General features: G+C 44.2%; 1 protein-coding gene across 4 annotated transcripts in view; it reads left to right on the top strand.

Moving 5' to 3' along the window:
* Positions 1-7,941, top strand: part of SLC24A3 (solute carrier family 24 member 3) — a 481,529-nt gene extending 473,588 nt beyond the window's left edge. For all 4 annotated transcript variants that reach the window (XM_038571460.1, XM_038571461.1, XM_038571462.1 and 1 more), the window contains 2 exons: positions 2,622-2,687; positions 6,028-7,941. In XM_038571460.1, the coding sequence (XP_038427388.1) occupies positions 2,622-2,687; positions 6,028-6,177 (216 nt within the window). In that variant the 3' untranslated portion in view covers positions 6,178-7,941. The remainder of the gene's footprint in view (positions 1-2,621; positions 2,688-6,027) is intronic.
* The last annotated feature ends 16,328 nt before the right edge of the window (positions 7,942-24,269 follow it).

Here is a 24,269-nt window from a genome sequence, read left to right as displayed (position 1 = left end):
CAGAAGGCTTAGCCAAAGAGAATTTTCCAGCTTGGAGCTTGGCTCTCACTAGCTCTTTGGTTTCCTAAGGGCAGGAAATCACTTTACGCAATTCATATTGCTGACAAGGATTCAACCCTGGAGCTCAAAGGGTGAGTGGGGCTAGGATTGCATTGACCACATGCTTAGAAGAATCCATGCAATGTTGATAGTTAAGAGCTCAAAAGGGTATCTGAGTGTGTGTTCACAGTTTCAGGGTGAGCCCAAGGACTGTATGAAGAGGAGAGCCTCGCTGAGTGAAGTAAGTCAGTTGGTGAAGGACAAACATTATATGTTCTCATTCATTTGGGGAATATAAATAATAGTGAAAGGGAATATAAGGGAAGGGAGAAGAAATCTGTGGGAAATATCAGAAAGGGAGACAGAACGTAAAGACTGCTAACTCTGGGAAACGAACTAGGGGTGGTGGAAGGGGAGAAGGGCGGGGGGTGGGAGTGAATGGGTGACGGGCACTGGGGGTTATTCTGTATGTTAGTAAATTGAACACCAATAAAAAATAAATTAAAAAAAAAAAAAGAGGAGAGCCTCAGCGGACTCTTCCTCACTCTGCACAGCGGCTGCCATCTCACTCTGGAAGCCCTGCTTCTGCCCTTCAACTCTCTGGTCAGGGTACATGTAGGATTATTGTAGGTTCAGTATGGACAGAATACTTTTTCAGTAGAAGGCATTTGTGATATACTCCTGGATACTGGCCTCTTTATACCTATCCTGCTGATGGAAGGAGAAAATCTACCTATAGCCAGATGGAAAGTCTGCAGGAAGATAAGCTACCAGCTGAACAAGAATGGGTCTAAATCCCTCATTTTTTTTTACACTGATTTAACCAAGTCAACCCATTTCTTCAACATCACAGAGATATGACTGAGTCATTTGCTCTTAAGAAGGCATTCAATGGCTGGGAATACTTTCCCTGGAGTTCAACAGATGGTTGGCTCACATGGATTGTGCTGGCAGAGCGGAAGAGGGTCCAGTGAATTCCCTCTATGACAGACATTGCATAAGGAGATGTGTTACGCTCCTGGGTCCCCACACAAAAGTTTTGACTGTTAAGGGCATGGAGTTTTCTGTCACCAAAAGGTAAACCGAACACACCCACCTACAGAGATACCCACATGTGCCATTCCTACACCCTAGGGGTGAACTGGTAAAAGGGTGGCAAGGGGTGCCCTGAACCATGTCAGAATGGCCCCAGACCACTTCCACTCATAATCACCACTCAGTTCTCTAATGAAATGATCAACCTGCCTTGCTTTTCCTTCCTGTGGACACAGGCGAGCCTTTGACTCCCAGCTGGACAGTGCACATTGGTGGGGGCTCTATGGCCTCATTTCCAAACCTCAATGCAGATAAGACTTTCCAAGAGAACTGGTGAAAATGAATATCAAAGTCTGAGCCCCCAAATCTGTAGAGATCAGAAATAGATTTAGCCTCAGTACTTACTCAAAGTCAGTGGTTCTTAAACTTTCTCACGCATCAGAATCACCTAGGGGTTTATTAAAACACATGGACGCACCCATCCCCAAAGTTTCTCATTCAGGAAGTCTGGAGAGGATGCTGAGATCCTGCATTTAAGTACCCAGGTGATGCTGGTTCAGGGAGGATGCTTTGAGCATGGCTGCTCTAAGGCATACCTCCTATCTCGGGGTAGCTGACCTCATGACTTTGACCTAGGTCAAGGCAGAAGGAACATCTTCCCTACACTATGGAAGAAGCGCTATATAATCTTTTTTGGCCTGGTTGGCCTCTCAATATTCCCTACCTGCCCTGCCCAATACTGCAGCCAGTAATCACATATGGCTCTTTAAATATAAATCTGAATTAACTGAAGGTAAGATTAAAATTTTATCTGGTGTATGAGCCACAAGTGACTAATGGCAGCCATATGGGACAACACAGTTACAGGACGTTTTTATCACGGCAGAAAGTTCTACTTGACAGTGCTATTTTATAAGAATTCCAAAAATTGTTTCTCTCTTTCTCCTCAATGTTTGGCAGCTAACCCCACTCTGAAAGACAAACACAACAAAATCCTCTTCTGAATATCAGGAATGGGATGTTAACTCTTTCCTCTTCTTTGCTTGCTCACAATAGCAAGACTCATCCACCTCTTCCCATCAAATTTGGGTGGAGTTCACAGACAACTGAATGCAAAAGAGATAAAAAGTTTAGTAATATTTTTCAAAGTATGGCTCCCATCACTCATGTCATGAGATTTACCCTAAAAGTTGTATGTCAAGAATGTGCACACTCCCTGGAGATCAGGTCCACAGGGAAGTGTTGTGGGCAAATGAGAATCAGGCCACACACAACAGAGAATTCAAGTGGCCATGGGGCAGCCCAGGAAGCACTGCCTCTGGAGGGAAAGATGGGGTTGGGTTGGGAGTGAATGACACAAGTGAGCCCCCTGACTGTCCTAGGAAAGTGCACATCCCTGCTGCCAGTGGCAAAGCACTCCTGCCAAAGCTGCCTTTTGTTTGCCATCCTAAAGGAGAGATTTGACCTGACCACTACTCAGAGTTGGCTTGAGCCGCTGCACTGAACAAGTGCTTTTTGGAAGCCTAACTGTGCATCTTTTCTTACAGATTCGGCTGAACAGCAGAGGACTGATCTACTCCGTGGGCTTACTCCTGGCCTCCGTCTTTGTCACGGTAGGGCTAGAGCTCCTTCCCCTCTCCAGTTCCTGTGTTCCATCACCCTCTCCACCCCCCGATCCCACCCTTGGGTTCTTTGGCTACAGTTTGTTTGGACACTACATGGGCTTGGCCTCCGGGTGGATGGGGATAATCAGCCTCCAGATGTCCCATCTCCTTCATGGCTATTTCTTTTAGAAGTGGATCCTAGCAACTCACTAGAAAGCCTTTCCGCTTTATGAAAGGAGCCAGCCCTCCTCTAAGAAGTGTGGCCCGGCCTCATGTCAAGCACAAGCCATTTTATCAAAAGCAAAAGGGAGATCCCACTTTTTCTGCAGGATTAGTAAAGAGAAGGGTAGATTCCAATTAATTATCTTTTCCAGGTTAATAAGCATCTCCATAAATCCATGGGTTCAACCAATACTCAGAGACTAAAAATACATTATTTTATTGACAGTGTACTTTTATGCCACTCCACTATCTTGGCCATTGTATCTCTTTGTATAATCTGGCATTCCAACTCAACTGACATGTTGGGGTAGGAATAGATTCACAACAACACATGGACTGGTCCACATAAAGTATCTGTTAATATACAAGAATGTGATTGAATTATCACATTAGAAAACATTGAGATGCAATGTGCCTTTTCCTGAAATTTTCAAGGAAACAGTCATTGAATTACACTGGCATGTGCTAGAGAATAGGAATTCAGAAGGGCAGGCAGGAAACTAGAGGTCATTGACAGGATCAGGCTGTGAGTCAAATGTCAAGGATTTACTAAAGCTACACTGCCTTACCCAAAGGTGGGAATCTGTGCAATTCTTTTTTTCTGTAGCTTAGGAGATTCTATGGGTCTTGTGTGACTTAGGGTTATGATACCTGTCATAGCCACACATAGTGCTCAATGCTCTGCATACACTTTCCCATTTGGAGCTCGCCACACACCCCTCAGGTAGCCACTACATCAGCCCCATTATACAGGTGAACATCTGAGGCCTTTAGAGAAATTGTCACCGAATGAATGAAGGGGCAAGCCATCTGACATCAGAGCGCATACTTACAGCTTCATCTGTGCAACCTGTAGCAGGTGGGGCTAGCTACCACCTGGGATGTTGAAATGGGGTTACTGGATAGTGGAAGAGAAGTAGGTTTGTTGGGAGTGGGGAAAGACCAACGTCAAACATCTTGAGCTTGCAATGCCTGTTTGACACATAAGGGAAGAGGTCGAGAAAGCCATTGGAAAGATGAGTGTGAGTTCAGGGGACACATCCAAGCTGGAGACCCCAGAATGTGGATGGTATTTAAAGCCTCAGGTGATGAGCAAAGACAGACAAGAGAAGAGCCCAACATCCGAGTCTTGGTGCCCTCTGGTCAAGATGATGTTAGGGAATGTCAGGGTGATGATAATAAAATGCCAAATGAAACAGAATGAGCAGTCAGAGAGACAGAAGGAAAACCAGCAGAGTATGGCATCTGGAAGCCAAGTGGAGAAGATGTTTCAGGGTGAAGGGAGTGATTGGCTCTTGTCACAGGAGTGAGTCCTGAGCTTTGGCCATTCGGGTTAGAAATACAAAGTTGTGGGTGCTCCTGAAGAGGGTAGTTGGTGGGACAATGAGGCAGAAGATTGGGTAGAACAAGCTAACAGAGAATGGAAGGACAGAAATTGGACACAGCAGTATTTACAACTCTTTCAAGTCATCTTACTGTAAAGAAAGAAGTGGGAATCCAGAAAAAAATGTAGTTGTTTTTTCAAATGAGATAACTAGCAGCATTCTTGTATCCCAGTTGGAGCAATCCAGGGGTGGAATGGGGATCAGATGGAGATGGAAGGGGGCAGCTGCTGGGGCCAAGTTCTAGAGTGTTGGGGGAGGCAGGATTGTGTACACGTGTGGAGGTGTGAGCCGTGGGCAGGGCTGTGGGCTGCAGGTCCTCACTACCAGGAGAAAAGGCGAGCAAGTGAATCTGGTGGTGGAGCTCTAGGGACAGGAACACGGTCAAGTGCTAAGGGTGAAGGTTAAGAAGGGGGTAAAGGGGTCTGAGAAGAGAGGAGAGGCTGGAAACTGTCATCCAAGAAAGGGAGAGACTATGCACTTAGGGAAATGTGGGATGATTGCCATAAATGGCCCCCTTCGAGGTTTGTAGGTTTGAATTTAAAGTGAGACCCTTCGGCAGGTATGGCCAGGCAGTTTCCTCCAGGCTGGGTCAGCACCATGGAAGAAATGTGGTGTAGCTGGAAACTAAGCTGGAACCGAAGGCTGTGACTTTACCACAGGAGGACAAGAGCACTAGAGAGAGGCCAGTGAATGGCGATGGATGTCCAGGGTGGTTCTAGTGATTGCTGGTGGAATTCCCGCAGGGTAAGGTGGGATGGAGGTGGGTACAGGGGGTGACGTGCAGTGAAATGGTAGTGGTAGCCATGAATTCTGGGTCCTGCAGGTCTGTGGAGTTGCAGGAGGAAGGGTAGAAGATGGACCAAGCAGGAAAGAGGAGGTGGCAGTCAGAGAGCGGGATGTTTGACGTGGAGAGGATGAAGTTGTCTCTGTTCTTGCTAACCATAGGGGTGCCATAGATAGGAGTGACAGTGAATGGGATTCGGGGATCTGGAGGAGGAGGGGGAAGAGACTGGGTTTGCAGCGTTGACTGTAGCCAGACGGGATGGCTTTGGAAGGCTTTAGATTCTACGCTTGGTGCTTTTGGGGAAGCAGCAGTAAGGAGCAAGGGGCACAGCTTCCTTGCCCCCAGGCATGGGAATGGAAGAGATGCGACCACTGCCTGCCAGGAGATGTGTCCTCAGGAAGAGCCAGGGACTACTTGGGGCAAGAAGGTGAGGAGTCAGAGCCAGCGATGCGACATAGAGCAGTGCTGGGCTGCCGTCGGGGGTGAGGAGTGGTGGCCGTTCACCATGCCTATGTCGATTGGTTCCATCATTATGATTTTTAAGTTTTTTTAAAGTTCTGACTTCCCAGGGCACGTGGGTGGCTCAGTCGGTTAAGCATTGGCCTTCAGCTCGGTTCATGATCCCGAGGGCCTGGAAACGAGTCCTGTGTTGTGCTCCCTGCCCCGTGGGGAGTCTGCTTCGGCCTCTCCCCCTGCTTGTGCTCTTGCTCACTCTCTCTCACCCTGTCAAATAAATAAAATCTTTAAAAAAATAAATAAATAAAATCAAAGTCTGGCTTCCCTTCTTGATTTTTGGTGTCCTGATCTTCCAAAATGTGAGCGAGGAGCTTGGGGGGCTCAGAGACCATCAGTGCCCCGCAGGGTCTGCCATTGGCGACCCCTGGCCCGGCCACCCCAAAGCCCCGCTCCCGGTGCCGCCTCTTCCCGTGCCCTCTGACCCCGGCTGTGTGTGTTGCAGGTGTTTGGCGTTCACCTGAACAAGTGGCAGCTGGACAAGAAGCTCGGGTGCGGGTGCCTTTTCCTGTACGGCGTGTTCCTGTGCTTCTCCATCATGACGGAGTTCAACGTGTTCACCTTTGTGAACTTGCCCATGTGCGGGGACCACTGATCCGCCCGGAGGCCCGCCGAGCTGCGGTCCTCCTTTTCTGTGCAATACGAAATCCAGCCGCACCCCGAGTCCCGCGGGCCCCCCACCCCGGCGCCGGGGTCTCCGGTTGTCCCGCGCGGGTCCCGGGCCTCCGCTCCTGCCTCAGTGGCCCAGGCTGCCCCCGCCCCCCTGCTCCCCCTCCTCCGTGGCCTCCGCCCGCCGCCCTCCCTGTCTCCTCCGTGTGAAGACTCTGACATCCGCGTAAATTTACAGGCTCCATTTTTGAACAGTGACTGAGATTCTAGAAAAAAAACAAAAAAACACAAAAACTGGCTGCTAACTGGCCCAAGCCAGGCAACACTTCTTACAATCCCTCCTCCGTTTTTAAGTTATTGGATGGAAGACACACCTAATTTATGACGCGAGACTGTCAAAGGAATAGAGAGGAGAGGGTATATGCTGATGGTAGGGAGTGTTCGGGATTTCGTTATGTTTTGAGGTGATGCCTAGGTTACTGGATTTGGGAAGGTTGTTTCACTTTGGGGGTGGGCTTCCCCCTTTTCTTCCTTTTCTTCCAGAGATGGAGAGCTTCTCTTGCATCTTCTTTCCCTGGGCTCTGGATTAGCAGACGATCCACAGATTGTCCCCGCCATGTCTTCTGGGATCAAATCCCAGGCACAGTGGAAGATGCATGGATTTAGTGCTTAGTAGAGGAACATGTAGGCAAGGCCACCAGGAACAGATGCATAACGTTTCATACCCAAGGATGCCTCCCTGAAGTCCTATAGGCGTTACCTAGGGGGCATGAGCTTTCGAGGAAGAAGACAGCTTCCCACATATCCATTAGGATCATCTTTTTCTCACTAGGTTCCTTCTAGTCTCTCAAGCAATAGTTCTAGCCTGCCCCAGGCCTCCGATGAGGGGCCCTGGTTACACTCCCCATCCGTGAGGTGCCAGGCAGTCAGCGCCAGAAGCTTCCCAGCCCGTGAGTCCCTGAGATGCGCGCTCATCACTTGGTATTTGGGGTGACAAGGAGTGAGCCAGAGGCCACCACTGCTTTCGTGCAGGAGTTACAGACACTGGTTTCTTGGAAAATGGAGAGAAGCACACTTTGCACAGACGTCGTCAATAAAGTCCCAATTTGCCACTCGGTATTGAGTACACTGGACCCTGACAGCTGGCTCCTGGGCCAGCGTCCTTCCTCACAGGACGCCTCCACCAAGCTGCCCCGGCTCCGGCCCTCCCATCCTGGAGGGAGGGCAAGAACTGACACCTTTGGAACCGCAGAATGTGTTCAATGCAGACTCGCTCAAGGGCATAAGTTATTGTGAACATTGTTGCCAATCACCGCTCAACAGCCCTGCTAGATTTTGTATGATGCTGAATTATTATGCCACTAATTCCACCGAGTTAAGACCCACCCATGCTTGTTACACTTGTATTTATTGAAACTGTGGATTCTTGCCCCTGCTGCCCTTGTATTTACTTTAAGCACTGATCACTTATCATTCATTCAGTATGGTTTCCCCCAGTCCCTTGTACACATTCTGGTATGAAATGTAAAATTAACCTGCTACAAATTGGTTGAATGTTTCTGTCAATGGTGCAAACGGAGGCCAGCGTAAGCCAATGGGGCACCTGCCTGAAGGAGGAACGGGAAAGGAAATCACCAATTTGGGCTCTCAGAGCTAAGACACACGTATTGATTCTGTTGCACATTTTGCACTGGTTTATGGAGATTGTTTTCTTGGACGGATAGTGTAAAATAAACTTCTCTGTTCCGTATCCTTCCTTGAGCAGCGCGCTTTACTTCCTCTCCTAGAGTGTTGCCTGTTTTAAACTACACCGACCAGTGTGTGTGGAAGGAGGTGGCCAAGTATTCCTGCTTCTACACTTCCTGGGTGGACTCACCTGGAAAGCTGGCAGTTGTCTGGTGGACTGCAAGCATGAAGTCGCCAATCGTGGGTCTTCTCTAAATCTGGCAGAGACTTTGGATCTGTCATCCTGTAGAATCCATGCAACGCTCTGCTCTGTATTAGGAATTCTTTCAGCTGACGTGGGAGGAAGGGATTCCAGCACTGCTGATAATGCTCAGCAGCATTCAAGTTCTTTATCCTGTCTGATCTATGTTTCAGTTATGAAAATTCAGACTTCCCTAAAGCTAACTCCTCAAGAGAGAGTGACATATGGTTACAATAAGCCATTTGTAATAAGCATGACTCCCAAGAAATAATTACCCAGATCTAAAAGTAGACCAAGCTTAGTGAACAAGCCAGGTTTCCACCAGAAGCCACAGAAGTCATGTATAGGAATCAGAAGAAAATTACCAGTAAGTCACAGCACCAACTTTTATTAACTGTGTAAAAAAAAAACATATTCCCCTTGGGGCATCTGGGTAGTTTAGTTGGTTAAGTGCCCAACTCTTGACCTCAGCTCAGGTCTTGATTTGAGGGTCATGAGTTCAAACCCCACATGCTGGGCATGGAGCCTACTTAAAAATATTTTCCCCTAGGTTGGAGGGAAAAGATACTTAGCTTTGTTTTGAGTGTTGACATCTAAAAATGCTTTACAACTATATTTGTGCATTTTATAAATAGACACTGGACACAGACAGGGTATTTTCATTATTCTTGTTGGTGCTTTTTATACTGGTCTTAATTAGCTTTAGTCTTAGGCAAAACATTTGATCTGAAACTTAATTTTTTTTCAAGCCTGCTTTTTATGAAATCTTTAGAAATCGTAGCGCTATGCTAAATTTCTCCAAGAGAAAATCCTGGGATAAGGTAAAGTTCCCATGCATAACGATTGCTAACTAGGAACTGGGAAGGTTTCCTATATGGAATGAGCATTTAGCTTATTTCTGCTCAGATCCGTGCCATGCATGATTGTGTCTTGAATTGTGGACTGAGAATGTGGTTCTAAGTGAGCTGACTCTTCAGTAATGCAAAATTGCCAGTGTTGCTCTTTTTACTGCTCCCCCTGTCCTAGGATTTATTTGGGAAGGATGGATCTGAGGGTAGAACTTTGACTTAATATGCTGTACCCAACAGTAAAACCAGAAAACCCCCCAGCAGCTTTCTAGAGTGCTGGTTTGTTGACTCCCCAGGTTCTGGTCTTGTGCACAAGGGGACAAAGGGAAGATCCCACAAGGAAGAACTGCCAGAAAGACCTCTTGTTATGGAAAGTGTATTCCCGACCACGCGCTGTCCTGCTGGGGGCACTGCCAGCACACACACCTGTTAGGTGGACACTGAGAAGCCATGACAAGAAGTTTCCAGATGGCTCCTGCCCCCTTCTCAAGGAAACCTCTGGCCCTACCTCTTTAGGAGTAGTACACTTTCAGAGGCACATGTTTCTTATCTACCTCCAAAAAGACCTGGATGGAGGATAGGTGGGTGAATGCTGCCCATTCTGTTTTCCTAAGTCTGTTGCTGCAGATGCTTAGAGTGTACAGCCATAAATTCGAGTGCTAGAGATTTGAGATTCTGTACATCTCAAACAGCAAACCTGAACTCACTTTAAGCACACAGGCTTCAAAGAAAAGCCTAAATGTTTAAAAATGGGAGAGAGAGGTTATAATATTCTAAGATCCAGACAGTTTTGAATTGTGGTATGTAAAATAGGAATAACATTCAATTTGCAATAAGTGTGATAAATAGCCATAGAGCTTGACCTAAGTGATCACGAAAATATTGGGAAAGATCAGAAGTGGGAAAATAGTGTTGGTGATGCTCCTTCTAAATTTCTTTATGTTCACCTTTTCAAAATAGAATAATTGTCCCATTAACAAGCTAATTATCCGATTATTCTGACCCAGAATAATTTTGATCAGATGGGACATTTTGAAGTTGATAGGACATTTCCATGCTGAATTTTGTGTAGGCTCATACTAATTACTGAGTCTCATTTATTTTTATATTTTCTGTAGTGGCTGCTCAGCATACACACACACATACACACACACACATCTATCTGACACCAAAACTCTCTATGAAAATAATCCAAGAGATCTTTGAGAACTTTCCAAATATCCAGCTGTCTGTTACGGTACAACTTCAGGAGGAGTGGGGTGGGTTCAACCAATGTTTCTCTGATAATTATAAAGGTGTGTGCCCATTGCGTCATCCTCTGGAGACGTGGGGCACTTAGAGAAGCCACTGACAAGCAGAGGATTAACAACATGCATAAGATAAATGATGTGATACCCCAGAATTGATTTCAATTGAGCCTATGCGTAGTTTCGAAACCCAGTGCAGAGCAGTAAGACTCCACCAAAATCCCTCAGATGGCTTCCTGTTGCACTCAATACATTTATTTCCTTAATAAATTGTGGCCAGTAGTCCCATTAATTTTTTACTGAGCTTTAATTTGGCAGGACACTCTTACCAAGTTGTGGAGACTTTAAACATGAATAGTTGTTACTACTCATTTTCGTTTTTGTCTTTGTCTTTGCAACAGGTGGGAGGGAAGGGAAGACTTAAGACAATGTTGGTGTGTATATGCCACTTAAGGCTTTTCCTGCTAAAATTAATTTACATAAATATATGCATATACATGCACATTACATTTCTTCTTTATAGAACTTCAAACTTACCCTGTTTGTCAAAAACTGTATTTGGTGATATCACGTATTCTGGTTGGTTGAGACAATTGATCTAGTAACTGATTGCAGAAAACTGCATATAAAAGTTGGAATGACGTGTGGTAAGGAATTTCAGAATCCTGGCAGTTTTGAGGAGTTCTGAGCCATGCTCACAGGTCACTGCTAAAAAAAAAAGATGAATCCATGCACAAGGGTGCTTTCAGCAGAAAGCTAATACTTTTAAATTCCTGCAGAAGAAAAGATGTACTCTCTTCACTTTTGTATTTTCTTTTTGATACATAAATCATATATATCATCTCTCTCCCATGCTTGATGCAGGGTGATACATTCAGATGCCCTGTTAATTCTCAATTCTCTATCAGCAATGGGTTTGAACCAAAATGCCCACTGCTATAGTTTTAGGAGAATTTATTTTGTCAACTTTTACTGGTCCAAACAACCAGTTCCAGAATATTTAAAAATCTATTGTCATACCAGGTTGTATATTCCTTCCAGTTGCTTGAAAGTCAAATACTCTATTCAACTTCATGTATGAGAAAATCCATATACCTGATTTGCTGGTGGTCTAAAATCCAAGTTTTCCAAATTTAAGCACACATCAGAATTACCTGGAGACTTAGTCAAATATAGATTTCCAGCTCGGTAGGTCAAAGAATTTGCATTTTTCACCAGCTCCCAGATGCTACCACTGCTGGGTCTGGGTACCATTCTGAGAACCACTGGTATAAATAGTATCCTTTGTCCAGAAAAACAATACCAGCCTCTACCTATATTATTGGTATGCAGCTTATGCAAAACACAGGCGCAGACATATACCATTTCTTTCATTTTTTCAAAATTCTTTTTTTCTAAAAAAAAAAAAAAAAAAAAACTTTTTTCTTTCTACTTCCACTGAGATCTACTCATGGCTGAAAGCAGGAAAAGAAATTTGAGCAACTTCATAATCTACATTCTTTATCATTCTGCAGCATGGTTTGCTCCCTGCCAAAAACAACCTTTACATTAAAACCAAACCAGATCAAAGTCAATGATTTAAGATGAGATGAGGGAAATCCAAGATTCTAGGTGGAGTTACTAGGTGAGTAAAGATGGACACAGGCAACCACCAATTCATTCAAGGTGAAAAGAGGTTACTTATAAACTCTACAAGAGAGGAGCCCCTGGGTGGCTCAGTTGGTTGAGCGTCTGCCTTTGGCTCAGGTCAGGATCCAGGAGTCCTGAGATCAAGCTCCATATGATGCTCCTTGCTTAGTGGGGAGTCTGCTTCTCCCTCTCCCTCTGCCCTACACATGAACTCTCATTCACACATTATAACCATGTACAGCTAACTTTCTAATCTAAAAATGCAGAGACACAGGCAGAGGGAGAAGCAGGCTCCATGCAGGGAGCCCAATGTGGGACTCGATCCCGGTCTCCAGGATCACCCCCCGGGCTGACGGCGGCACTAAACCGCTAAGCCACAGGGGCTGCCAAAAGTCTTCCTTTCCATAAAACATTTTATGCTTACTTAGCCTATGCCAGCATAGAGGCATTCTGCCCAAAAGCAAGGAGATGTTCTAATTCCCTAAATCTCTGCGCACTGTAAACCTCTCTTCCTAGAGGGAGCATCACAATCATGAAACATGCTCCCAGGGTAGCAGCGTTAATGTGAGACCCACTCGTGTCACGTTACAATGCAAAGTTTCCTGTTTCCTGAATGCTAACACCCCTCAGTCCTGAAGGCAGCTCTTTAAATTTGAGGCAGAATTTAATCCACCACCTAAATATTAACTAACAACACGTCTTAGGAGGAAAACAAGATGTTTGAATATATAAAAGAGATTCATGCCAAGAAACTCATTCATCTGTTAGAAATGAAGCAAATCTGTTGTAAATGAAGTAAATCAATCCATTGGTAGCACTAGGTTTTAATGTGCCTTGGATGAACGTGGTAACAGAATTGCTAACATTATTCTCAAAAGGAACCTAATAGATTTCCAAATTTTAAACTACATTTTAGTGTTTGTTTCAGAAAGATATTATGTCCCTTTAGTATTTTAACATGGGTTGGCTGGCTACACGGAAAGGTTCACACTCTTTTTATACGTATGAATTCTGGAACAAGAGAGCCTTTTGGTGCAAGCGGTAAGCTTTCCCCTGAACCTCATCATGGAAGTTGATGTCATGTATCACTGTTACTCCTGAGAGTCACCAGCTGTGACTCGGTGGTCTGGAAAACAATGAGGACCATCTCAAATATCACCTAATCCCTCTCTCTCCTCCTGAGCTTCACAACTGTCCACGGTCCTGACTGTTCCCACTTGGCATTTTTTCATATGTCATTGTCACTCTGGCCCAACTTCTCCCTTCTTCTGGCTCGAAGGTGGCCAGAGGTGGGTTTCTCAGAGCTTCTCATTTCCAACTGAGCAGTGATGTGATGTACACCATCCGAAGACATCAGAACAGCAAGGAGAGGTCATGGGATAACTATAGGTTATGTTTACCTGCATAATCATAGGTCCTGTGATACCTGAAATAAAAACTGGAACATTTTTTAAATTGAATTATAGTTGGCATACAAATTATATTAGTTTTGGTTGTACAGCATAGCGATTCAACATTTATATATATGCATTATATATACATTACAAAGTGATCACCATAATAAATTGAGCTACCATCTTGTCACCATAAAAAGTTGTTACCTATAATTAACTATATTCCCTATGCTGTACACTGTGTCCTAATGTCTAAAAACAGGGAACATTCAACCGTACAACCTTCGAACTCTAGATAATGACATGGTGGCTATAATAGTAACTTTCTTCCTGTAAAAGCCATAATTCAGAGGAACCAGCAAGGTCTGGACCCAAGGGCAGAAGTCCTGGCCTGGCCTGTCACATGGGCATCTGAATTTCTCCCACATGACTGTGTAGAATTGCATGCTCACTGAGGTCCCTGCCAGTGCAGACATTGCATTAATTTGGACCAGAGAAAATATGATTTCCCTCTTGAAATTAATATATATGTTACATAAAGACAGCAAGCTGGGTATGAGTTTTGAGATAAAAGAGTTTGCAAGTTATGCTGGATGCTACAGTTCCCCTGTAATTGGAATTCCATCTTTACTGTTGCTGGGATTTTTTTTAATGTATATAATTTGGATAGCATCTGTTAGAAGAATCAAAACTCTTTGACAAAGTCTTATCCCTTTTTATGCTCAGAAATCATTTTTAGGGTTTCAGAGACTAAAAACACATTCATTTTAAAGAAAAAGTGGCATATCTGCTTTTTGCTGGCAATGGGTGGAAATACATTTATCCTTTCAAAGCATCAAATGTAGCATGAGTTCTGGACCTCCAAAAAAGTCCAAAGAATTTACCGTCTGCGGGAACAAGGAGTTCCACAGGATGCATAGACTGCTGGGCTTTCGGAAGCCAGAGCAGCCAAGCCGTGTTGAGTGGCTCTGAACAGATGCCATGTGTCAGAACTTTCCAGTAGGGCTGGTGGAATGTGCTCAGCCTTAATCTGCTGGCCTGGAAAAGAGGCCAGGCACCTTTGATGAGGCCTTTTTAACATATATCAAAGTTGGAAAACTCTTCATGTAGTTGACTTCCCTTGTACGTGTAAGTCAATCTTGGGACAAAGACTATTTTAAATACAGATGCAATGAAATGCAGGGACACCTGCACCCCGATGTTTCTAGCAGCAATGTCCACAATAGCCAAACTGTGGAAGGATCCTCGGTGTCCATCGAAAGATGAATGGATAAAGAAGATGTGGTTTAGGTATACAATGGAATATTCCTCAGCCATTAGAAACGACAAATACCCACCATTTGCTTCAACGTGGATGGAACTGGAGGGTATTATGCTGAATGAAGTGAGTCAATCGGAGAAGGACAAACAGTGTATGTTCTCATTCATTTGGAATATAAATAATAGTGAAAGGGAATATAAGGGAAGGGAGAAGAAATGTGTGAGAAATATCAGAAAGGGAGACAGAACATAAAGACTCCTAACTCTGGGAAATGAACTAGGGGTGGTGGAAGGGGAGGAAGGCGGGGAGTGGGGGGGAGTGGGTGACGGGCACTGAGGGGGGCACTTGATGGGATGAGCACTGGGTGTTATTCTGTATGTTGGTAAATTGAACAATAAAAAATAAATTTATTATAAAAAAATAAAATAAAATCAAAGTTACAATATGTAGAATAGAGAAAACAGTGCAATCATTGCAATGATAGGTTATTCATTCTTGTAGGTCTTATGACCATCAGAAGGTCAGAGCTAGTATTTATCTTTGCTCACACTTAAAATTCATGATTTGATGCAGCACAATGACGAAATCAGTATCATGAGGCAAAAGTGCTTCATGTCACAAATGTGTATTAGGGCTTGGAAGGGTTGAGGGAGCAGCTGCCAGTCTCTGCACCCATCACATTCTTTCCTTGGAGAAAAAATGAGAATGCTTAGTTCAATGCTTACTAAATTTTGGCAGTTTTGTCCCAGAGAAAAATCATGGTCATAAATGATAAAATCTGTACAATATATTAATAAATATTAACTTGGCAGATTGTTAAGGAGATCTCTGGGCAGTTTTTGGACAAGGACCATCAAACATGTTTGTGATGGTCCAGCATAATGAGGGATAAACAGCCGAGGGAGATTTACAATCCAGAAGGCATAGCTACATAGATTCTGCTGAGGTCACATGTGCTCTCCATGACATGTCTTAGGGGCCCTTGACATGTCTTAGATCTTATTTTTAAATTGATAAGTATGGATTACACAGGTATAATATCAAACATGTCTAGTCCCCAAGGTATTTTCAACCTGATAAAAGATCATCCTTGTGGTAGCAGATGGCCAACTGCCCAAGGAAAGGACATAAGTGGTTCAAACAACATGTAAAAGGTGAGGACGCCGCAGAGATGTGTTGGGGTGTGTGGACATGTGACTCTGCTCAGATACTCACATTTATGTTGTCATTTGGGTCATGTCGTTACTGTAGGACAAATGCCTGTTCAGGCGAAAGGCCTAACTCTCTCTGTCCTAATTGGTGCTGTTTCTATACAGTTTTTTCCACACTCCCATTCCAGTTATCTGAATGTCAGTACATGAGTATAACACAGAAATCAGGACACTTTGCTTTCAAACCTTTCTAACGTGGATTTTCTTAATTGATGCATTTAGCTTAGAGCATCTAAAATCTCACAAGCAACCTCAAGTTATTCCTAACACCCAGGAAGACACCAGGTGGAGAGAAAAATCCAACTAAAGATGAAATTGGTTAACAATGACTGTTTTCACCATTTTCATGGGCCTTCCAGGCCCAGCACCATCTATGTCCCAGTGAGAGGGGGTGTTAAGGGGGCAGCAGATACAGTATCTTTAGAGGAATACTGATGGGTGTAAGAAATGTGTTAACATCAACATGCTATATTTCCCCCACTTGACTTCTGTGAATGAGGCAGGTTTCGATTTAGGGACCTTGAAACAAAGAAATGTCAAAAGGATGCCCAAGTTACCTTCGGTGGTCGCAAAACATCTCTTCTTGCCTGAGAACTGCGTTACCAGAGTCAGCAGGTTCCTGGGCCTGATGATGCAGAAATGAGACCTGGCCCAAATGTCTAAGGCACAGGCAAGGCTTTACTGGGGCTATGGCTCATCTGGAGCTGAAAGGAGACAGGCGGCGCCAGCAGAGGGCAGTTAGTGTGGCCTCTCCGAAGTGGAGGCCGTGTTTATGCAGAGAAAATGCTCACTCAGGTTCCCACCCCCCGTACAATAGGCTAATGAGGGAAGGAGAGGCGGGCCATAACGTTCTGATTGATTGGAAGAGCCTCGTCTTGATTGGTCGAAGTTGGCAGGTACCTCTCCGGGCAGCCCGCCGGTTGGTGCTTTTCGGAGCTTTTCAAGAGAAGCAGTTGAACAGTAAGAGCAAACAGAAAGCCACCCAGGTGCGTAGTGGTGTTCACTGACTCTCCGCTCCACTGGGCAGAGGCCCCAGGTTCTTAGTCTCTATTAGAATTCTCAACTAGTAATAATTTTTAAAGCCTCAGTCTTGTTTCTCAGAGACATCATCTGAAAATGGAGGCACTGAAAAAATCTGTGTGTAGACGAAACCAAGGGATCTGCGGGCTGCCCAGAGGCAGCCCCTGCACCCCACCCCTCCTGCCGCGGAGAGTCCTGCTTTTGACAAGCCCAGGAACATGTCCTAACCCTCCTCACTCTGCGCGTCGCCGCAGATCACGGTATCGAATTCCGGCCTGAAGCAGTGACTCCTCACCCTGTCCCCACGTTAGAATCTCCTGGGTGCATCTAAGACTACCAATGCCCACCCCACTCCCACCACCACCCCTTCCACACTTCTGATTCGAGTTACTGGTTACCTGTTTCCGGCTGCCAGGTGTTTCTACATGTGTCCATGGTTCACAACCAGAGCCCACGGAAAGTATAATCAGACTATTTGTGATATTGTACAGATCTAAAAAGAAATGCAGATTCATTGGTTTTTGCTACTCAAAGTGTGGGTGGGCCTTAAACTAGCAGCCTGGACTAGAAAGAGATTTTTGGAATTCTTAGAGAACAGCATGGTCAGGTAGCATGTTCTGCAGTGATAGAAATGTCCAACATCTTTGCTGTCCAGTAGGGTAGCTGTTAGGCACAGGTAACTGTTGAGCATTTAAGAGGTGGCTCATGCAACTAGGAATAAAATGTTTAATCTTTTAAAATTAATTTAAATCTACATTTAAAGGGCCCTATATAATTAGTGGTTGCAGTATAGGGCAGAGCAAGTCAGGAATTATTAAGGGGCCCACTGGGCCTGACAAAGATTACAGTTTCTTCCATAGTATAGAAAAGTACCCCTTCTGCTTCCCCCTCAGTCAAGAAGCCTGCTGTCCTAAACTAGGAGCTATGCCTTAGCCAGCCGTTCTCAAAGCCTGGTTGCTGAGCCAGCAGGAGCAGCATCACCTGGGGGCTTGTTACAAATGCAGGATCTCAGGCCCCACCCAGACCTTCTGAATCAGAACTTGCATTTAAACAGGCCCCCAGGTGGGACACCTGGGTGGTTCAGTTGGTTAAGCATCTGCCTTTGGCTCCCGTCATGATCTCAGGGTCCTGGGATGGAATCCTGCATCGGCCTCTCTGTGGGGAGCCTGCTTTTCCCTCTGACTAGATCTCTGCCTCTCTCTCTGTGTCTTTCATGAATAAATAGATAAAATCTTTTTTAAATAAATAAAACAGGTCCATGTACATGACTTGTACAAACATTGACAAGTGTAAGTTTGATGAAGCTCTGCATGTGGATATCTGCTCTGACCTCCAGAAGACACAAAACCATTTGCACAGATGCCCTCTACATTGTCACTCAAGATTGTCACTGGTAGCAGCGTATATTATAAGAATTGCCAATTGAGGTGGGGGCAACCTGACTGGCTCAGTTGTTTAACTGATCTTGGCTCAGATCTCAATCTTAGTGTCATAAGTTCAAGGCCAGTGTTGGCTCATGCTAGGCAAGAATGTACTTTAAAAAAAAAAAAAAAGAATTGCCAATTGAGGATAGGCACAGATTATGGAGAACTCATCTGAAATTGGGAGTGGATTGATGAATTTGGAGGACAAAGGGTTATATTTTAGTTCCAGTAAATTTGGGGTAAAGGAAAAACTATAGAGAATTGAAAGGCCAAGATTTAATCCGGGATGTATCTCACCTCATCTTGAAATTCACCGCACTCTTTAGATGTGGATTCACAGTGGATATGCTGCCAGATGTCTTGCTAATATTGGAAATTCCCACATTATACTGATTGACTAAGCAGGACTGTCTCGCATCTACAATAAAACTTGGAACCGATTCTACCTTTTGCCTTCTGAAGTCCCACAAGATTTTGCTTCGCTTGCAAGATGAGAGAACCTCCTTTAAGGCTATTAAAAACAACAACCAAAAAAACTCAACCAACAAAGTCAATGCATGTAGCAAAAGGGGGCAGAAAATAGAACCAGGAGGAGAGTGGTTTATGTAACAGTAATTTTTTGTAATAAGCATGGGGACAGGTCCCACCGGGAGGACATTTAGGCTGTAATTTTTGAAACGAAAATTGGGCCCCAGCTGGATAGTGGTAAGGTTCGAAGCTAGGAGCCAGCACAGCCAGGAAGTGGAGTAGCAAATGACTCAGCCCACAGGGCACGGGAGGCTGGGATGATTACTTCACCCAGGGGAGCACCAACAGTCATCTGTTGTGTTGGTAGTGTTGTGTAGTCATCTCGCTGTGAGCGAGAATAAATATTGGTCTTTTCATAGCTCATGAGAGTAATTTAATCACAGTACTGCATGCCAAAATCTGGATATTTAACACCAACAGCCCCCAAACTTTACTTAGGGTTGAATATTCCTTGCCTTGGGACCTCCTGTCCCCATACTCATTTCCTCACTTAGCACCCCCAATCCAAATATAAAATTAAATAGCTGGGAATTGGTTTTAAATGCCTCTTCCACAGCTGTTCAGACCATCCCAAGTCTGAACTAGAAATCAGATTCAACTATTTTTTAAAAATATTTTATTTATTTATCCATGAGAGACATAGAGAGAGAGGCAGAGACACCAGCAGAGGCAGAAGCAGGCTCCCTGCAGGGATCCCGATGCAGGACTGGATCCCCGGACCCTGGCATCAGGCCGTGAGCTGAAGGCAGACACTCAACCACTGAATCACCCAGGCGTCCCAGATTCAACTATTTAAAATTAACATTCATCGTTTCCCTCCCCTCCTTATACAAAAGCTATTTTTTTTAAAGATTTATTTATTTGTTTGTTTATTTATTTATTTATTTATTTAAGAGAGAGAGAGAGCCCAAGCACAAGCATGGGGAAGGGCAGAGGGAGAAGCTTGATCTCACAACCCTGAAATCAAGATGTGACCCGAAACCAAGAGTGGGATGCTTAACCAACTATACCACCCAGGCGCCCCCCAAAAGCTGTTTCTTAAGACTATCATTACAGAATTTCATTTGCAAATAAGCACAAGATGAAAACAAATGAGGTGTTTTATTCTGGCATTTTATATGATTCTACTCCCATACAAGAGCAAAGCAGTTGAGAAGACTTGATCCGTGGCTTCCTCCCCCAGGACCTACAAAGTCCTGGTACCAGAAAACACACCACTGGGACTTTGACAAATAACTTCTTATGTTCTGCCGCCAAAATAAGGATACAGATAAAAAGTCCAAATATGTGTCAAAGTCTCTATTCAAAAAAAGCTTTTCAAAATTACTCTTCAGCAAAGATAAAATAAGGGAATAAATATAGGTTGAAGATATATAAACTCACTAAAAGGAGACTAGTAAGAGGGTAAAGCTGGTCTCAAGAGTGTGGGAGGGTGTGGGGACTTGGAGGTATACACAAAGATCCTGAAGAGAAAAGTGATAAGTGCTCCGTATAAGACCAGTTAATGAGCACCAGGGCCACCAGACCTAGAAACTATTTGCCTCTCCTCAAATAAGACCCACAAGTTAATGTTCCGAGCTTAATCAATAATAGTGAGTCAAACAGAGGCACATTCCTCAATGTTGCTCCATAATCCCTGAATGGACTTGTTGAACAATGTCTCAGTATGACACCAAAAGGACAGACTGGCCTGAACCCTCATGCCAACCCTCTCTTGGCCTTTTTTCCAAGTGCTGGGTAATGTCATGGAACTCCAACTGGTTTCAACTGAATCACTCACTATACATGCATGTTCACAAGTGATCCAGGTAACAGGCCTGAGATTCCTCTAGTTTCCTAGCCTTTTCATTAAAAGCATGGCCTTTTCCTTCCCTAAAATGTCCCCTTTGTAGCTATCCTCCCACACATGGTACAAGATATTAATTCAAAGGAACTTCATGCAATAGCTGGGTTCCTCTTGCTTGCAAACATGCCTTTGTGCCTGTTACATGATACCCACATTTCATCCAAGGCAGCAAGAAAGCATAACAGGAGACGTTCAACTGAGCATGTTCTCTCCCATAAGCAGGTGAGAAATGAGGCAGGAATATTTGAGTTGAATTAAAAGTTCTTTTCTCTCTGAGTGTAATACATGCATGAAACAGTGTAAAATTGAAACACTTATGTGATTTAGCATTCATTTCTATTTAGGGAGGACTCTACAGTTTAAGGAAAGAAAGAAACTAATGAATTATGAAGGTAAAAGTTCATTCTCAAACACTACATTCCCCTCAAATAATTTTTCACCCTAAAGTAAGATGACATAAGAGAAAATCTTTGGTTATCTTTTTAAAAGAGATAAACTGATTTTTTTCATGCTTCTGTGAATATTTCTCTATATTTGTCTTTGCCATGTATTGTAGACAAATGTAGACAAACAGTATTGTGTTTGTCACTCTTTCTCTACTTGGATACTCTAATTAGGAGCTTAGAAGTGGGAGAAAATATTTTTCCACTTTTTGAGAATCTAAGTATTCATAAGCCTGTTTTTCAGTATTTGAAAAAGTATTTGTAAACCTAGGGAAGTTTCTCAACACTGTTGTTTAAAGAATAACGAGACTCGCCATATGTTACTATTTGAATTATTTCTTAATTTAGTTTGATAATCATGGATTCAGTTGTCTCCTGCCCCCAAAAATCTGTTCAAGTCCTCTCCTCTGCTACCTGTGAATGTGACCTTATTTGGAGAGAGTCTTCACAGATATAAACAAGTTAAGATGAGACCATACTAGATTCACGTGGGCCTTAATCTTTATAAGAGGGAAATTTATTTTTTTTATTTAAAGATTTATTTATTTATTTATGATAGACAGAGAGAGAGAGAGAGAGAGAGAGAGAGAGAGAGAGAGAGGCAGACACCGGAGGAGGGAGAAGCAGGCTCCATGCCGGGAGCCCGACATGGGACTCGATCCCAGGACTCCAGGATCGCACCCTGGGCCAAAGGCAGGCGCTAAACCGCTGAGCCACCCAGGGATCCCCTAAGAGGGAAATTTAGACACAGATGCCCAGGGAAGATGCTATGTGACCACAGAGCCAGAAGCGGGGTTATACTGCTACCAGCCAAGAAATGCCAAGGACTTCCAACCATCAGGAAGCTGAGACATTGGCATGAAACAGATTCTCCCTTGAGCCCCCAAGAAGGAACCAACCCAGATTGGTTTGAGACTTCCAGTCTCCAGAGCTGGGGGAGAATAAATATCTGTTGTTTCAAGACACCCAGTTTGTGGTCATTTGTTACGGTGGTCCTAGGAAACCAATTCCATGATGATTCAGATAGCAACATAAAAATAATACCAAGCTTATAAGCACACTAGGTCTCTTTGATTGGATCTTAACTAGTTAGGGAAAGTTATAAGTATTGGAAAATTGCACAACACTGTTTCTGTTCTCTGGGTCCTTTTCCAGGTGGGGCCATGGTATAAACAGGACAAATAGGACTCCCCAGTTTTGCCACCTCTGAAACAATATTTCTATGGGACATCCATTCCAGGTGACACCTGGAGATGTCAAGGCCACAGGGCCACTGCCCATCACCTACACACATTAACACTCCCTGAAGTCCCAAAGATAGGAACAGATCCATCCATGATTCTGCCAGAGGTAGTGGTTGGCCGTTGGTTTATGAGATGAGGCTTAGACACTGAGTGCGGGGGGTAGAGGTGGGAAATGCTGTCTAATGGGGGTGCGGTATGCATGAGAGACCAAGATTTCTACAGCTTCTACTACCATTTGCTCTTATGTGAGTGGGCTGAAGGCCCATGCCAGAGAGTGGACAGAAGATGGAGGAGTGTTCTCCCTGTGAAATACCACCTCCAAGGGGTAGAGGCTGAGCCTGGGGCCAGGGTGGGACAGTAGCAGACAATCTCAGGATGAATGGGATGATCGCAGCCCCAGCCTTCAGACATCTGGAAGGCTAATAAGGACACAGGCTATTAGCACACTGGAGTGTGCAATGGCCACTTCTCATTCCTATGTGCACCAAATGTCCACCCAAGGGGTCTTCTAGCTTGAGAGAACCACTGTCCTCAGCAGTCATTTGCCTTCATTAGCCATGGTTTTGAAGACCAGCAAAAGAAGAGCCCAGCAGATATGATTCTCTGAGACACAAGCATGCCAGATCTGCCCTCAGAGGAGACCAGTGGGGGAAACCACATAGTAGTCAATCCCAGGCTCTGCCATCACTGCCCCCACAGCAGCCTTGAGGGTATATTCCAGGAGGCAGTTGGCCCAAGTGTGCCATGTTTATTCACTCTGGCACCTGCTGAGACATGCTCTTTTTCTCTACTTTTCTTCATTGGTCCATGCAGGTCCCTGCTGCCAGCTGGCAGGTGTGATAATTCCATGGATCTGTCTCAGGTCCACGAATCGCTGTCTCCTCATGGATATTTATTCTGCTTTCGTATCATGTCGAATGAGGGAGGACCCTGAAATCCTCCAACTTTGAAAGAAGATGCAGGGATCTATGATTCCTCCCAATCATAACCTGGACTTACCAGGAAGCAGAGCATTTACACCTTTCCTTCAGAAGGCTTACCTTACATGGTACCTGATCAGAAGCATCCTGGGTTGATTCTTCATTCGCATAAGTAGCATCATCTTCAGGTTCCTGGTGCATCTTATGTGCCAAGGACAAAGCGCACTAGAATATAAGAAATGTAAGATGTGTCCACTGACCAGCACCAGGCACATTCCAGAACTACTGGACACTTAAAATTCATACAGCAACTAAACAAACAAAAGCAGAAACATACCCATAAAGACAGAAAACAAACTGATAGTTAATAGAGCAGGAGGTGAGTTGATGGGCAAAATGGGTAACAAGGAATGAGAGGTATAGCCTTCTAGTTACGGAAGCATAAGTCACAGGGATGGAAGGCACAGCATAGGGAATACAGTCAGTGGCATTGTAATAACATTACATGGTGACAGATGGTGGCTACACTTGTGGTGAGCATGGTCCAACATACAGAGCTGTCCAATCACTACGTTGTACACCTGAAACTAATGGAACATTGTGTGAACTATACTTCAATTTAAGAAAAAAAAAAAGAGTTCCTACATTAAGCCACCTTATTATGTCCATCCTTCACTTGATATTCTGAATAAACGTGGGCTAATTGAAACAATACAAAAGATATTGGAATATTCCCAATAATTTCTATTTACTAGAGAAGTGATGTCATAGCTTACTTAAGAGCAGAACACATGGGAGACACCTGATGTTACTTCTTCAAACCACCACTGGCCCCAATGAGAGCTAGTTTCCCCAGTGTGAGTCAAGGACCCCCAAGTCCCATCTTCTCGGGTCCCCCTTTCCTTTAATATCCAAACAACATCTCTGAAAGTAGAGTTCCATGTGGTAGACTAATCATATACATTTACTTCCCTCCCCTCCCCACACCCCCCTAAAATGCAAGTAAAGGCATGGAAATTGGAATTAAATCCATCATAACAAAGAGATCTGTATGAATTTCATCAGAAAATTTGAGCCAATGATAAATTTACCCAAGACAAAAGCAGATGAGAGGATGCAGGTGAAGAGGCACCCAC

This window comes from Canis lupus, chromosome 24 (genome assembly GCF_011100685.1).
Source record: "Canis lupus familiaris isolate Mischka breed German Shepherd chromosome 24, alternate assembly UU_Cfam_GSD_1.0, whole genome shotgun sequence".
Classification (NCBI taxonomy): domain Eukaryota; kingdom Metazoa; phylum Chordata; class Mammalia; order Carnivora; family Canidae; genus Canis; species Canis lupus.
This window is presented reverse-complemented; position numbering and strand designations above follow the sequence as displayed.